This window comes from Lotus japonicus, chromosome 2, assembly GCF_012489685.1.
Source record: "Lotus japonicus ecotype B-129 chromosome 2, LjGifu_v1.2".
Taxonomy (NCBI): domain Eukaryota; kingdom Viridiplantae; phylum Streptophyta; class Magnoliopsida; order Fabales; family Fabaceae; genus Lotus; species Lotus japonicus.
In genome coordinates, this window is record NC_080042.1 from 93635860 (window position 1) to 93648429 (window position 12570).

Here is a 12570-nt window from a genome sequence, read left to right on the forward strand (position 1 = left end):
TATTGCATCTTATACTCCACCTATAAACAGCACCATGAAAGTTTAATAGTAAATTACTAATATTTTTTTTGATAGGCAATAAGAAATATATTGAAATGAAGTACAAGGGTACTTCAACCCAATACAAGTAGGAAAAGAAAAGAGAAAATAATAGAGTAACAATTGACATAACATCATCTGATAACCACCTACTCTTAGCGAAGCCCACCACCCACCACCTCCCTGAAGACGGATTAAGGAGATCATGCCTCATTAAAACCTTACCAGGAAAAACCCCCTTGGGAAAACCTGGTGAAGGAAAAAGAGTACATGATATCAATAATCAAAGGGTAATCTCCAAGGATGACTATGCAAAATTACAAAATTGAATTAATACAATTCCACTATCCCACCCAATGCCTACAGAGTACTAGTGCACATCCCAGAGACCAGCAACATTAATTCATTAGTGAAAGCACAACACAGCTATCAGTCTTCGTGATCCTCCAAGCCAAGGGACTCCAAGTCAATAAAACATGCTACCATCCTTGCTATCATATAGACCCCTCAAAAAAGACAAGCAAACATGAATGTTACAACACTTAAACAATTGAAGATAGTCGTGTTGTACAGCAAAAGTATCCTTCACCACCCTGATATAGCAGAACAAATTATAAGTCTCCCAGACATGCTAATGGTTCATTAACCCACTCCCAAAGTGAATGTAGAAAATCTTTATTTCTTGCTCTCAGCCAGTACCACGCCTTTGTTCTTGCCAGCTCAAAAATTTCCTCACCTGAAGCACTCTCTTCCTTAAATAATTTCGCATTTCTAGCAATCCAAATGTGCCAAACAATTGCAAGCCAGATTGAAAGGAGACCTCGTTTGTACTTTACGTTTCCAGACATGCAGTCATAGAATTGAATTAAATGATCACTAGGAGCATCAGAATATACAAAATGTACCCCCAACCACTTTGATACTAAAGACCAAATCCCCCACGCAAATTCGCAATGAAAAATCAGATGAGAAGTGTTTTCTTCTGCAGAACCACACCACGGGCAGAGAATATCACTGGAGATTATATTCCTGCGTGCCAAATTTACCTTTGTCTGAATTCGATTATGTAGTATCCTCCAACCAAGAGCCACTGCATTTGATGGAGCATAAGCCTTCCAAAGGCACTTGAAAGCTGGTATCTCAAGTGCAGCATCTACACCCGCAAGGAGGTCATAGGCAGACCTTACAGAATAATAGTCGTCCCCTTCTTTAATCCAAGCCCAGGTGTCCTTCCTCCCTCTGGTTAGCCCGGTTGAGGAGATAATTTGTTTCAACACCGCCAGCTTTAGCACATTCTCACCCGCCACTTCTTCCCTCCATCGTAGGTCCCAAACCCATTGATCATTAATCCAGGATCCCATATCCACTAATTTCTTATCCTTCTGATCAGAAATCAGATATAATTCACGGAATGACTCCACGAATTTCCCTTTGCCATGCCAATCCTCGCTTCAGAAATAAGTATTGTCTCCTTCACCAATTCTTCTAGATATTCCTCCCTCAAACCACATGCCAGCCTCAACTCCAACACATGAATTGAGTAGATCTTTCCACCAAATAGATAACTTAGAAGACCTGATATGGCTACCATATTTAGCTATCAGAATCTTGCACCATAATTTATCACGTTCAAAGAGAATTCGCCACCTCCATTTTCCCAGCAGGGCAATAATATTAATCAAAATTGATATCTTTTTAAAGTAATTAGCTCATATCAGTACATTCAGACTCCAACTAAAAGAAGTATTAATTTTTTTGATTGTGGAAAAAGAAGTATTAATTTAATTTAGATCTCTTCACCACCTGTAAAATAAGGGATGTTTGAATGTAATTATACTATTTTTTTTTCACTTGGTCTATGCTATATTTCACAACTTTCCTTGATGACAAGTGCAGTCTAAGCCTTGGAATTGAATTAGCAGGAAGTGAACCCATAAGGTGATAAAATAATGATGAAGGTTAGAAGGTTCTGAACAAATATACCATATAGAAGTGTGTCTGTTGTTGTTTCTTATTTAATGGATGATGCTTATTCACTTGGTGCTAATTAGCTCTGTGTTCACTGTAAAAAAATTAGTTCTTTGTGTTTACTGAAACATATGGATCAATAAATAGGGTGCAATTGATTCTACCAATGCTAGTGCTAAAGTTTTTTCTACTGGTTAACTTTTTACAATTCTGTTGGTTTTTGCTTATTCATCCAATTTAGATGTGTCTGGTCCTGGTCTGTTCATATACTACTGCTACCAAGTCCTGGTCTGTTACATTGCTGAGTGGTAGATATACACTGCTGCTACCCTTTACAGTTTTTCTGATTTGATTCTTGCCAAATTTTGTTGTTATAAATTGAACTTATGGGTACCTTGATGTTCATCTGTTGTTGCCCATTCAGTCCCTTCCTTTTATGTTGCTTTGATCAGTTAATCTTCGTAATCTGAATGAGAGATATGAGTGGGAATGTGAATTGCACAAGGATCCTGTGTCCTGGGAAAAATACTTGTATAATCACTGCTTGAGGAGGTAAAATAATGCATAGTCCTTTGTTTATCTATAATTTCTTTCCTCTGAATTCTGCTATCACATTCAATTTATCTTTTACTACCTGTTTTTTACATTTTCTGTCATCATCCGTTACTATATTACTATTAAGTATTAACACAAGTGAATTTATCATATTCAGTTGAGTATTGAAACTAACTCTTCTCTTTGTCGCTTCCATTTCTTCAGGGAGTGTCTACACTTGATACCTCACAAAAATTCTCATTTGCTAATATGTGGCTTCTAGCAGCCCAATTTGAAATACGTCAACTGAATCTCAAGGGTGCTCATGTAATATTAGGAAGTGCTATTGGAAAGGCTCCTAAAGATAAGGTAATATATTTGTGGTTGAAAATATTTTAGCTTCTTTCAATTGCAGCGTGGTTAACTTTCTCACTAAGTTTTTTTTATCTTTGATAACAGATTCTGAAGAAGTATATAGAGATAGAACTGCAGCTTGGTAACATTGATCGATGCAGAAAATTGTATGAAAAATATTTGGAGTGGGCGCTTGAAAATTGCTATGCTTGGAGCAAGTATGCATAATTGGAGAGATCTTTATCTGAGACTGATCGAGCTAGATCAATATTTGAGCTTGCAATTTCCCAGCCAGCATCAGATATGCCTGAACTGTTGTGGAAGGTAAACATAATTTATTTCTTGTGCAAATCAATGTCTAGACTTAATTGCATGCAACTGTGTGACTCATTCTTCATGCAGCTCTTGAACTTGATTGCATTTCATGGTTGTATGTATAGGTAAATTATAGAATTAGGTTTGTAGCTTTTTTATTATGTAGCTTTTTGATTCTAAGTATTCATTCAGTAAATAGCATCTTGTATTTGTAAGTTCTAATCTTAACCTTATTATACCTTCAGTCTCAATTAGGATTTGATCTCAGAACAAAATGAAAACCATCTTTCACTATATATAAAAAAGGTGTAACAAGTATTGAAGACCGGGCCATTATTATGCTTTTTAAATTAAAATGCAGAATTCTTTTAGCATTGCTTTATGAAAATAATATTTTTTATCGCTTCTGTTTAAGGGTCCAGTGTGCCCTATGAGGACATCTAATATATAGTTAATTATGCCCCTGTGTGACAACCTCTGTCTTTCAGAAATCATCACTTTGTTTTTTTTATGTTTCTTTCTTTCTCCTTTATTGTCATCTTGTAATGCATACCATAGTAGCTTCGAAGCCTGAACCCTAAGGAGCTTATCTACTATCTATCCTCCTGCAACTATTTCGCTAAACAATGGTACTTTCAACCTACATCAACCTTCTAATCAATTGTTGCTTATGCTTTACAGGTTGTTTGCTTATGATCTACCCCATCGTCTATCATCGATCAGCTATCCTATTTTTCCAATTCATTTACAGTTGTCAATTCGTTGCTATACAGCTTGCAGTTCGTGGCTAAAAATATAACTAAGTTGTGAATGAACCATTGAGTTCATATGCTATTCACATTGTTCTAATTGATGCCGAGGTTTAGTCCTAACCATATATGTTAATCTGATTAGTATATAATTTTTAATTTATTTTTCTTTCCCTCTTTTTAATGAAACTGAGTTTGTGTGCATTTGTGTTAATTTGTAATTTAATTATGACTTACAAGTTCTCTTTAGGGGTGTTAGCCTGTTAGGCTAGGAATCATTATTTGGGATCAATGAGGATTGACTTCAATTGGAGTCCTGGTATATTGGTCTTAGTAACTGTATCAGTAGGAGTTACTTCATTTACCATCAACCTTGCCCTGATGGTATTATTTAACCCATGTCTTCAATTGGAGTCCTGGTATTATTTCCAGAGACTCGGGCATAAGGAGCATTGATTCCCATTTTAGTTTGTTTAGTCTTTGAAGTTTATAGAAGAAGTTATTTATATTCATTAACGAAATGAAAAAAATTGCAGTCATAATCATAGTTTATCTGTGTGGATGTAGAGGGTGGGGACATAAACTGTATAGGAGCAATTTTCTCAAAAGAAGACATGGTGATTATGTTCACTAACACTGAAAGTATTATCATGAAAGTTTTCCATCCAATCACTACACAGGAGATATACTGAAAAGTTAGGCATGAGCTTTGACAAGCTCATCACTTTAAGTTTCATTTCTATTCATAGTTTTCTGGTTCTGTTTGTTTCATTCTTCCGCATGCTTTACTTTCTATGGTCACTTTGTGGTGGAGCAAACACCACTCTGACACTTCAAATTATCCACATCATTTAGACCTTGATTTCAAAAGTGTAATGCAATACTTTCTTTAGCCATCTTTGAGCTGATATGTTGTTTTCAGCTGATATTTTTTAGCTCTTAAAAACTAAACACATTTCATCATCATGTTTCAACAACCCATTAGTTAGTTGTATATTAATGATTGATATCAACATGTATCATGTTGCTAAGATCCCTCCAAGTATATGTTTACTAATGTTCTATATTTATAAGATGATCAGTTATATTTTTGGGTTAAATATTTAACCTATGATTTATTACTTTTACAAGATCTTGCCCAATTTTCTTATGCTACTGTTTAAGTTGTTGGCACCTCAGGATCCTTGCAAGATATAGATGAAGTTGAACTCCTTGGATTTCTCCTGAGGCAAAATAGGGTGTTGTGTATGTGGTGGTCTCTACAAACCGTTTGAATAAGGTCATCAAGATGATAAAGACAAGTGACAGTTAGGTTGGAAATTAAGCATTACATTAGGCAGACTGCTCTGGTGTCTCTCATTTTCTTTTTAATGGTTTTTGGTGAATATGTAGTGTTCAGATTTTCCAATTGTCTTAAATGTTTGTAAATGGTTCAAACCCATGAAGGCTGTAAAGTTTTGTTAGGATATGGCAAATAGGAAGTTTTGTGATTTTATTTGTTAAGCTCTTCTACATTTTTCATCTTATCGATTTATAAGTAAGCTAGGTCGTACTCATACTGTTGAAAGCACGTAAGAGAATATATTAAGTCGTTTTTGTTACTTGATAAACCTTTATAAGTTGTTATACAACGGATGCTCCAGCATTTTTAATGATTCATATCATAAGCACATATGTATCTTTTGTAATAGTCTATCTACATACATTTATGGTCTGTCTAAAAACAAACCATTTAAACGCATAAAATGAGCAGTTGTGATATGTGTATACACTTGAAGGATAAAAATGCGAACAAAGAAATATAAATAGGTTCCGTGCATCGCACGGGTAAAATCCTAGACAGACCCATTCGAAGCACGGTTTTCACAGGTAAATTAGGTCTCATTCAACTCTTCCCATCTGCATATCCACGTTCGTCCACTTTTCTCTCTGTTCTCCAGATTCTGCCCCCATTCGAAGCGGCTAGACGATCAACCGGGCGGCTGTTCACTTGCACGTCGCCGGCGGCGCTCCAATCGGTCATAACCACTTCATTCGTAGTCACGTTGGAAGGTAAGGGCACCACTAACTACCTATTTGATTTTGTTGCTGGGTATCTATCTTCTGGTACCTATTTGAGTTTAGTGCATAAGAATCTGGATTACAATTCTCTTTTCATAATTTTAAATTAAATGTTATGGGTCTCTATCTTTTGAGATTGTCCTGTGCAATAGTTAGGGTTCTTGGTAGGGTTTGGACATGTAGGTTGGTTAGTTTGGCAGAGTGATAGTTTGCATATGAAAACCTTGAATTTAAATTTCAAATCATTATGTATTTTTGTTAACTGTGAAAAGCTTCTGTATTATTTCCTTTACATGTCCATTGTTGCCTCTACTTATCTCGCATATATGTGACATGTCTGTGCAAAGCTACATATTTGATATATGGGATGAAGGACATTTATCTTTATAATTTCTCTGTCTGAGGTTACTAGGCTCAATTATGATTGGTACTGGTCTATGGTGATGTTGTGTGAAGGATACTTATGCAATGATGCTCACTAGATTCACAACCGTTGCTATCTGTTTCTTCCCTTACATGATTGTCACTATGGTGGATTCTTTCTATTTTCCATGTGGTGTGGTATCAGATTGCTATGCTTCTTATTTTATTGTCAAGCTGTGTAATTCTATTTATATGTATTAAGTTGACTCCTTCTGTGTAAGTTTCTTGCCTTCTTATTTGCTAGACATAAACATTTGAAGTCCCTACTTATCATGTGCCTTATCCAGCTGATTTACAATAACTACTCTGAATGAAGGATACTTATGGAATGAAATCTTAATGTTTTATCTAAATTATTTAATACTGATTACCTTTTTTCGGGTTCAATGCAGTTTTAGGAGCTACCATGACACAAACCAGATTATCGAGTCTACCAGAAGGAAACAACAACTTTATACTTATCCACCAACCTGACCCGGTAAGTATTTAGCTCTTATAAAGCCATCTGGATTAAGTTTTGTAAACTTTCCTATAGAAGTGCAATATCTACGAAATAAATATCGGTTGTAAAATTTATGCTTCTTTGGTTGTGGTCATGATTATTGAATAAATTTGTTGTAGGACTCTGCAACGCTTCCTAGCTGGTTTGTTAGAAATAACCCCGTTATCAGGCCGTACCAGAATGCTCTGCTCACTGATCTCGCAGGCAACACATTTTCAGTGAGCCTTAGAACAGTGGGTGGAGAAATGGTAATGGAAGGTTTTCAAGAAGTCTGTCAAGCGCACCATATCAATGGAATTGTTAGGGTGCACTACACCTACATTAATGGTAGCCAATTCAACATTCGGATTTTCTATGATGAGTACACGAGGTAGCTTACTTAGTTCAAGAGGAAGAGGATTTGGATGATGAAGAGGAGCTTGCCTGGTTGAGTGATATCTCCGAGGCAAAGTCATTTGGAAAGCAATCTCTGGTATTATTCATCTCACCATCCCTTTCTTTTTATCAAGTATAACTGTCCAGTAAGTGATTCGTTTTTTGTTACATTTTTTCAGCATGTTCCTGCGAGTGTTGTGCTTGAGCGTCTTCGACACAATCCTCCCACACTAAACATTATATTACCAGATGGAAATCTAGATGAGTGGGTACTGCAATGGGCTATTGGTAGACCCAATGCAGTTGATTTTGGTCATGGCTGGTACGAGTTTGGTAGGCAGGAACGAATCCGCGCTAGGGATCAATTGCGGTTCTATGAGACGCCTGAGACAGACACGTACCGCCTTGAAGTTCGCCGCCACTAGATCATTAAAGGGTTATGTACTTTTAATTGTGATGTTTATTTCAGATGACTTTAATTACCTTATGTTCGTTTTTCAATTTTATTTTGTATTGTGTGTTGAGTTTGTAAAACTGTGTTGTTAACTTTCATCTCTCATAAGCCCAAGGGTATGCCACTTATGTTCAAAACAATTGCTATATCTTCGGATTTGGATTACGGCATGTACCAAGGCTGCTTTGTATCACTCTATTATGAACTATTTGCTATGTCTTATGTGTTATTAATTATGGCATGAGCCTTAAGGTTAAGCTCTTAATCGCAATGCAAGTCTTTTTTATTTCTGATTATATCAGGAATATTTCTGCCTCGACATTTTGCCTTTAGGATTGGGGTTGTGATAGGCAAACAATGTAGTTATAATAGGCTTGCTTTACAAAAGGGGCAGTGAAGTAAAATGTGACATTTGGTGAAAGAGATAATTTCAATACATTTGTTTTCAATACATTAGAAAAACTACTCCTCCTCACAGTTTACCCACTGATCAGGAGGTTAAATGGAGGTTACCGTTTACATTTATTGTAGCTATTGTTTTTTTTTCAATTTCCATGGTCCTTTCATCCAATTAATCATAGATCCAGTGCTATAAAAACAGCCACAATTACACCTTAATGATCGAGTGCAAGTGTTGAGACTATTTACGAAATTCTCATATATAGTGTTCATAATTTTTTACATTGGTATGATGAAAATAACCTGCATTATAACTTCATGGATTTAACTTTGATTATGTAATTAAGGATGAAGACCCCTCTCCACGGATGATTCGTTCGGTTAGTTGCTAAAAAATTTGGTTAGTCATAAAACTTAAAAAAATCAGCGATGAAGACCCCCGTGCATCGCACGGGTAACATCCTAGTCTTTTTTAAGTAATTAGCTCATATCAGTACATTCAGACTCCAACTAAAAGAAGTATTAATTTTTTTGATTGTGGAAAAAGAAGTATTAATTTAATTTAGATCTCTTCACCACCTGTAAAATAAGGGATGTTTGAATGTATTGTTTTAAAATCATAGTAATAAAACTTGTGTTAAATTAAATGACCAGCCATAATCTTAGTGGATAAATGACATATAAAATAAGTGTGCTAGTAATTTTACGGTAAAGATTAATAAGTTTTGTTTTAATCTTTTTGATGAAAAAAATGATATTTAATGGCAATTAAAAACACCAATTATATATTGTAAAGATGACCACTGCCACTATACGTCATTTTTTCATTAAGGACTAGTATCAGACTCATTCATAAACTCCAGGTTTAATTTGACATTAACATTATGTTTTAACATATATTTTGTTCAGGTCATTTATGTTTGCTTAATCATATCCATTTTTGTTATTATGAAACATCTAATCTAACACTTAGCGTTTGAATGTTGGTCAAGGTAACGTCTGTACGCACGGCCTAGCTACTAGCTACTACGATCAATGTGTTTTTTTTTTCGTCAAAGGTCAATGAGTATCTAAAATCCATCGATATTTCATAGTAAAGTTTGATAGTAGTCATAATAATTTTTTAAATCAACATGGATGAAATGTCGTATCTGATAGATTTACTTTAATCTTCCAGCAAATTCAGTCATCAAATTGATCTACTTCTCAAGTTAAAGTAAACACTTTTCTACACTTTAAAGTGTAAAAAAAATTATATGAAAATTCTAGTATAGAATTTTTTTTTAGCTATGATGATATTAAAAAAAATGGATTAGTAATAATAATGTGGATTTGTGTCTTGATGAAGATGAGCTGGGAAACTTTTTATTTCCCAATAACTATAAGCCGTGCTTCATCAGTGAACTAAAACACATTTCAATCATGTTGCGGCCACAGGCAATAATAAAGACTTGGTTGTGCACTTCCCATCTTCATCACGAGTAATTGAGTTTTTATTTTAAAGCAAAATAGATTTATTGAATTTCAAAAGACACATGAGGACAACCCTCTCATGTAGGAAAAGCAAGCTAACTAAAGGCAAGACATCAACGTAAAAAAAAAAGTGATTGTTGTGGTACCTTAAGCAGACTAAGGTGTGGTACCCAAAATGAGTCGGTTCAACAATAAAGACTCATGTACCGGTTAAAATTTTGATTGTGTTCTATCGTAGTAATGCAACGTTCCATTATTAGAGACGTGAAATTTGAAAGTAGTGTTTTCTAAGCTTTGTGCGTCTATCAACCATTGTCATTTTACGCACATCTCCATCACCATTATTCGTTTCCACCACTCGTAAATTTTTCATCAAAAAATGAATTTCATGAGATTAAGTTAATTGACAAGTAAAGTAAAATCTAAAGATGTAATATTTACCTTGAATAACATGATAATAATATACACAATTACTTAATAGGGTACCATACATAAAAAAATTTGAGGGAACCACAGAATTTGGAAAAAAAAAAAAAACCAAAAGCCTGCTGCATACAAAGAAATCCAACTGCAAAAAGAGACAACGTGGCACAAACATTGCAAGAAATAATAAGGATCAAAGGAATAAAATAACCCCCTAATCACGAGTAATTAATTAATCGGAACAACACTAGAACACTAAGCAATATTTATAATAATATTAGAGTTAAAATGGTCCTTACATATGACCCCATCGGCCCATCCTCACAATCACAAGAGACATTTCTAGAATGAAATTTAAGGAAATAGCATAATAAAAAATGCAGAATTTAATAAATGAAATAGTTATATCTAAATGAGCCTTATAACTAATTTGGCCTACTACCACACTTCCATTGGTTTTCATGTTAAATTGCCACGTAAACACCAACATCTCAGTACTAAACAGCCAAAACAGTAGTTAAACCATGTTAAATTGTCAAAAGTACACACGAATATCCCAGTACGTACTAATTAAACAGCAACAACAGTAATGAAATCATTGTTCAAATTAAGTAGAAATACTAAAAACAGAGATCGATCAATGTGGCCTGGGCATAAGCGCATAAGCAAAGATGACAGCAAGTAACACAGCAAATGCAGGAGTGTAAAACACCACCATAGCTTGACCAAATGCCTTCTCATGAGCACATCTTAAGGCCCACCCCATGACAAGCCAAGCAAGATACATGGCCAGCGATTCCCCCAACCGAAATTGTAACTCCACAATGTAATCATGGACCAAACAAGACAGCACTATAACCCCCATTACTCCAAACAGCATCCATTCAAGTTTCAGGGATGAAATCTTGAGCAGTATCAGTGAGGCTGGAACGTAAACAGCAAGGGAAGTGACGAAAACATGTATGAGCATGAACTTTCTGTAAAATTTGTTCTTTGGAAAGCACCAACTGGCACATAACACCAATGCAGCCTCAAAGATACCGACTAAGGTGGCTATATAAAATGGAAGCTCCCCCTCCATTTGTAAAAAAAACCAAGGAAGAGCTCCAAACATACCAAGTGTAAAACCGGCCAACATAGCAAACCAGTATTGAGCCATAGTGCTAGCTGATACAAGAAGATCATGAATTGCAAGGAAAATATATGAGAAAGAAAACATGTAATGCTAACTCATATCATAATTCATAAACATAAATGTCAACAAAATAAAGGAAATAACTTAATGCTAACTCACTAAAATACAACATGCTCATTTATTAATATTCAACCTCAAATATTTACACAGTACATATAGACAGAAATTAAATCGGTGTGTACGTTATTTTATTCCATTTTCATTTTAATTCTTATCCTATGGTATCCTATGATTCACGTTAGAAGAAAGAAAACCCCCAAATATCAAGATTATTATGCAGAATGAAAACCAACCCCCAAATATCATGATTAAGATCATAAGCTAGCGTTGACAGAGTTAAAGAGTATCCTAATTTAATTGGTTTCAAATTGATTCCCTAAATAGCAGCAAGTAGCAAGAAACAAGAATGGAAAGAAAACGATGAAAGAAATCAAACGATTAGGAAACTGTTATCTCTTCAGTTCTTTACGCAATGTTAACACGTACACACAAAAATCGTAACAGTACCAGCAAAGCATGCAGTAAAGGAAATCAGAAAAACCTAAACAGATCAAGAAGAACCGGGACGACTCTACGAACCTGCGAGCTTCGAGGAGGAAGGTGGAGCAGCGATGCGTACGACGGTGGAGGAGCTATGCGGCAAGGACGGAGGAGCTTTGGCCTCAGATGCGACAGCAGCGAGAACTGGCTGCTGTGTCACGGACGAGGACGGTGGAACTTCGGCGAGGACAGTGTGCTGCGGCTGGTGTGTGATGAGTGAGACGGTGGAGGAGCCATGAGGTGAGGACGGGGGAGCTCCGGCGAGGACGGTGGATTGGTGTGGTGAATCCATGTGATCGATGAGAGTGAAATGCAAAATGTGCTCTCTCTTTACTTTCTCTCTCTAGGGTTTCAGAAACCGGAAAAATGAACGGGAGAGAGAAATGAAAAAGGCTCCAAACGCAATATATTGGGTTTTGGCAGAGGGGGGTGCTTTCTGCAACGTGTTTGCTGATTTGGTTGCGTGCTTGCTACGCGTTAGTGTGAGAGAGCGACGTTTTGTCTTTTTCGTAGATGAGTGAGACTGGGATTTTTAAATTCAAACAAATTAAAGGTACAATGAGAGAGAGTGTGTGAGAGGGTGAGTGAATAACGATGATATCTTTTATTTTGTCTTTTTCTGTAAACCCGTATTAATTTAAATTTTTAGATCTGAATATAAATATACTTCATAAATATTTGACCGATCGTTATGTTATGTCCAATTTAAATCTTGTTTTTATTTTTTAACTCCAGAAAAGTACTGTATGAATTACTTGACTCAATT

At 35.7% G+C, this 12570-nt stretch overlaps 2 protein-coding genes and 1 long non-coding RNA gene across 3 annotated transcripts; 1 reads left to right on the plus strand and 2 right to left on the minus strand.

Moving 5' to 3' along the window:
- Positions 1–650: 650 nt before the first annotated feature.
- On the minus strand, positions 651–1400 carry LOC130737314 (uncharacterized). Its single transcript, XM_057589065.1, has one exon. It carries the CDS (start codon positions 1398–1400, stop codon positions 651–653), a length of 750 nt encoding a protein of 249 aa, XP_057445048.1.
- Positions 1401–1863: 463 nt separating this feature from the next.
- On the plus strand, positions 1864–8045 carry LOC130741232 (uncharacterized). Its single transcript, XR_009020347.1, has 7 exons — positions 1864–2559; positions 2767–2910; positions 3001–3219; positions 3892–6011; positions 6836–6921; positions 7065–7417; positions 7500–8045. It is a non-coding gene; the product is annotated as an uncharacterized LOC130741232 (long non-coding RNA).
- A 2380-nt stretch (positions 8046–10425) lies between these two features.
- On the minus strand, positions 10426–12197 carry LOC130735889 (uncharacterized). Its single transcript, XM_057587761.1, has 2 exons — positions 11844–12197; positions 10426–11236 (listed from the first exon to the last, which is right to left on the minus strand). The coding sequence occupies exons 1-2, from the start codon at positions 12094–12096 to the stop codon at positions 10707–10709; spliced, it is 783 nt and encodes a 260-aa protein (XP_057443744.1). The 5' UTR covers positions 12097–12197; the 3' UTR covers positions 10426–10706.
- Between the last annotated feature and the right edge of the window lie 373 nt (positions 12198–12570).